This window comes from Pinus tabuliformis, chromosome 4_1 (assembly GCF_031772625.1).
Source record: "Pinus tabuliformis cultivar Carrire ecotype Pingquan chromosome 4_1, CPIR1, whole genome shotgun sequence".
NCBI classification, from domain to species: domain Eukaryota; kingdom Viridiplantae; phylum Streptophyta; class Pinopsida; order Pinales; family Pinaceae; genus Pinus; species Pinus tabuliformis.
In genome coordinates this window covers 5,060,299-5,064,996 of record NC_142303.1, presented here as the reverse complement: position 1 = coordinate 5,064,996, position 4,698 = coordinate 5,060,299, and the positions used below count along the sequence as shown (strand labels likewise).

The window sequence follows — 4,698 nt, the reverse complement described above, 5'->3', positions numbered from 1 at the left end:
AATACATCAAGGCGGCAGAAGAAACAAAAATGCGCAGATACACTTCTTACGCCCTCATCTGCGTCTTCATGCGCCTAGACGAAGCTTTGCTAGAATCGGTAAGTCTCTCTCACCGTGACGAAGAATGGATTCAACCTCTGGACTATGAGCACGTCCCCTTTCGTTGCCGAAAATGCCATGCTCTCGGGCATCTATTCAGGGACTGTCCTCTGAATGCCAAAGCCAATAATCCTGATCCCTCAGAAACCCTAACCCAGGACGGCTTCACCAAAGCCCCTAGCTGAAAGCGAGTGCACAAAAAACCCACAAATGGGAATAAGCCCCAGCAAGATAATACCCATGGCCCATCTACAAAGAATAGTTTTGAAATTCTTGCTCAGACCTCTAAAGAGCAACCCCCGATCTCCAAAGCTAGCCATGCTCATCCTTCTTCCTCTTCCCAACCCCCTCCTACAGCTTCCCCCTCTAAACTTCAAACCCCCATTGTCATCCCAGCAAACCCCAAAGAAGGACGAAAAGAGTCGGCAGGGAAAAACAATGATATGGAAGTCGATGGAAATCTAGACCCCCATCACAGCTCAGAGATTAACATGGAAGGAAGTAGCCAAGTGCAACAGATGGAAGAAGAACCAGAAAGCATAGATCTGAATGGCCTAGACATTATGGAACTAGAACTAGCATGCAAAAAGAAAGCATACGACAGTATCCCAGAGACTCAACTCAACAAGCTGGAAGTGGTCATTTCAAGGGCCTATCAACAGCAACAGTTAGGTATCCAGCCAGGAAGCCATTGGGATGGAAGCCTTCCCCCAAAAGATACCAAAAAGAGAGGAAGAAGAACGGATCTTCAGAGAACGATCGAGATCGGGAAAATCCTGGTAGACTCAGGCAGGTATGCTAAATTGACGAAGTACTATAAACCCTCTAATAATAGTTGAACCATGAATCTTGTATCATGGAACTTAAGGGGGCTCAATAGCCCAGGAAAACTAAGAATGTTAAAAAACATGATTAAAATGGAAAAGCCGCAACTATGCTTTCTCGAGGAAACCAAATGTAACAACTCTACATTAGGCAGCATCCTCTCCAAAGCATGGCCAGGTTGTCAATCGGTAGCTGGTGGATGCCTCTAGCGCTTCAGGGGGGCTTGCTATAGCATGGAACACACAAGCGTTAACTCTCTCTGATTTTCACGCTTCTCATCACCTCATCCAGGCAGCCTTCCACATTCTAGGCACGAATATTCATGGAAACTTATCAAATGTATATTTCCCGCAGGATACAGGAATAAAAATCGCTCTTCTCAACACTATAGAAGCCTTGAACAACAACAAGAGGCACCCGCTCTGGATTATTGGAGGGGATTTTAACATGATTACCAAGCTAGAGGAAAAGGTTGGGGGGGAGAAATAGAATGGAACAAGAGAATGCCCATTTCAAGGATTTCATTCAGAATACCTCTCTCATAGATATGCCTTTTTGTAACAGCACTTTTACATGGAGCAATCGCAAAGCATGCAAACATCAGATTGCATCCAAACTGGATTGTTTCCTCATATCAGATAATGCGGTTCATCTCAAAGGAGACATTTCAGCTGCTATACTTCCTCATACAGGCTCGGATCACTGGTCTATTGCCCTCCAATGGCAAAGACCAGGCGACTTGACCAGAATACCCTTCTGCTTCGAAGAGTTCTGACTCTCACATCCATCGTTCAAAGACTTTGTCAAAACAACCTGGACATCCTTCATCCCACCAGAAGGATCCAAGATGTACCAGTTCCAACAGAAGCTCAGGTTTTTAAAAAATCATCTAAAGCGTTGGAATAGGGAGACCTTTGGAAACATCTTTAAAGCGCAACAAGACCTAAACAAGGAACTGACGGAACTCCAGCAAAAAATAACTACAGAGGGGCACTCTGAGGGAACTCTGGAGCAGGAATGACGCATCCACAACCAACTAGAGGAAAGGAGGAAGCAGGAGGAAATATATTGGAAGCAAAAATCCAGAATCAGATGGCTGAAGGAAGGTGAGCGAAACACCAAATTCTTCCACAGAACCACTGTTCAACGAAGAATGCACAACAACATCCCTTTCATTCAAAAACAAGGGGGGGCAAAAGTAGAGAAGCATGAGGAAATTGAGGAGGAATTCCTTAATCACTTCAAACATGTTCATCAAGAGCCTGAGGGAGACAGGCGACCTGCAATTGAAAGAATCACCAACAATGTGCCAAAGCTCATCACGGAGGAACATAATGAGCTTCTCCTTCGCCCTATTCTGTCTCAGGAGGTGGATGAGGCAATGTCCCAGCTTAAGGAAGGAAAAGCCCCTGGCCCGGATGGATTCACCACTACTTTCTTTCACACCTTCTGGGAGCTGATAAAACTGGAGGTATGGCAAATCGTAGAAGAATCAAGAGCTCTCCATTGGCTGCTTCCCTCTCTCAATTCAACCTTCATTGCCCTTATCCCAAAAGAGGAGGATTCAATCACCCCTGACAAATATAGGCCGATTGCTCTCTGCAACGTAATTTACAAAGTCATATCTAAAGTTATTGCAAACAGGTTAAAGCCCCTCTTGCCACTGCTCATCTCTCCGGAACAGTCTGGGTACGTGGAAGGGAGACAGATCATGGACGGCATTCTCCTCACGCATGAGATCATACACTCCCTCAAGCAATCAAAGCAGGCAGGTATGATTCTCAAGCTGGATCTCTCTAAGGCTTTTGATAAACTCAGCTGGACTTACATTCAGCAAATGCTAACTGCCTTTGGATTTTGTTCTATGTGGATCCGTTGGATCATGAGTCTAATTACATCCACACACTTCTCCATTCTTGTGAACGGAATCCCCTCCCGCTCCTTCAAACCATCCGAGGAATCGGGCAAGGTGATCCCCTATCCCCCATCCTCTTTGTTCAAATGGATGAAGGTCTAGGTCGTCACATCAAACATGCCCTCCACTCTCATCAGCTCAAAGGTCTCTCCGTTCACAACACCCCTGCAACTTCTCATCAGCAGTTTGTAGATGACACCATGCTTTTCGGCTACCCATCTGTCCAGGAAGCCTCCTGCTTCAAAGCCCTGCTCAATGATTTCTCTGAAGCCTCTAGCACCAGTGTCAATAGCTCCAAATCGCAGATCTTCTTATTTCACACTCCTCCAATTGTTAAGACAGCGGCTGCTCGTATCTTGGGATTCCCCACTGCCTCTCTCCCCTCTAAATACCTTGGAGCCCCCCTCACTGCTTCAGCCATAAAGCATTCCTCTTGGCGAACTCTCATTGAGAAGCTTGAATCCTGTCTTAACCTTTGGACGCACAGAACTTTGAATTTGGCCAGTCGTGTAGTGCTCATAAAGTCAGTCCTTCAGGCAATGCCGCTATATCTGTTCTCAATCCTAGCAGCGCCGAAATGGGTTCTAAAAAGAATCAGGAATCTTCAGCGTGACTTCCTATGGGGCAGCTCGGCAACTAATCATAAATGGGCTCTTGTAAAATGGACCACCGTCTGCATGCCCAAAGATAAAGGGGGCATTGGGATGAGAGACCCAGTGCATAGCAACTCCATTATGAGCGCTAAAATTTGGTGGCAATGGATCACTAACCCAGAAAAACCTTGGGTCAAAATCTGGACGGCCAAATATGCCAATAACAGACCTCAGGAAGAGCTCATCAGGTTCACTCCCAATGACAAAGGCTCACTAATCTGGAATGTAGCCAAACAACACTTCCAGCTAATTCAGCAGCACAGTTTTTGGGAAGTGAGAGACGGCAGAACTGCTAGATTCTGGACAGATGCATGGAACCAAATGCCAAAGCTCAGCCGCGTTCTTCATCCATCTCTGGAATTCAATGGGCAGGAGCAGCAGCAAGAAAAGATCCGACAGTTTTGGACGCAGGAGACGGAGCATGGATTCAGGAAATGGAAACAGGGTAATCAGTTAATCAATAACACAAACCTTCGGATTGCTGAGGAGCTGGAGAAGGAGTTACGGAAAAGAAGCATTAGACATGACGAAGGCAGAGACATTCTTCGATGGGGGTATCAACCAAAAGGTGCCTTTACCACATCTGAGGCCTATAAGATCATATGCAATATCACTACCCCCCTGACCCAATCTGGAGCAAAATCTGGGGTCTCGGATCCTGGCCCAAAGTCTCTTATTTCTTATGGTTGGTTGGACATAAAAGAATCCTCACTTGGGACAAACTAAGGAGCAGAAACTTTCATGGTCCCTCCATTTGTCATAATTGCAATCATAATGAGGAAACTCTCCAACACCTCCTGGACACCTGCCCCCTAGCCAATCAGCTATGGGAAAAGGCGAGCTTTAGATGTCAAAGAAGATGCAGAATGGAGAATGACATAACCAACTCTTTAAGACATTGGCCACAGAATCCTTATAAAAGCGAGCTTCTCAACTATTTGTGGAACATAATCCCAGGGCTCATCCTCTGGAGCATCTGGAAGGAAAGGAACAAACGCATATTCAAAAACCAATGCTCTCCGATAGAAAATATATGGAATAGGCTTTGTGGGAATCTCAAAGAAACGCTGATGCTCCGATCCTGGACACAGGAGGATTTTCCAACTCTAAACAATGAGAAAGTCATTCTAGACAATTGGCAATTGCATCTACCTCAGGGACTACACAATAATGCCCCTTCCAAAAGCAGCATCATAAACAAAGGCA

The 4,698-nt window shown here is 45.6% G+C and overlaps 1 protein-coding gene across 1 annotated transcript; it reads left to right on the top strand.

The window, feature by feature from the left end:
- The first annotated feature begins 2,925 nt into the window (after positions 1–2,925).
- On the top strand, positions 2,926–4,218 carry LOC149173963 (uncharacterized). The gene has a single exon (XM_089423891.1). It carries the CDS (start codon positions 2,926–2,928, stop codon positions 4,216–4,218), a length of 1,293 nt encoding a protein of 430 aa, XP_089280017.1.
- The last annotated feature ends 480 nt before the right edge of the window (positions 4,219–4,698 follow it).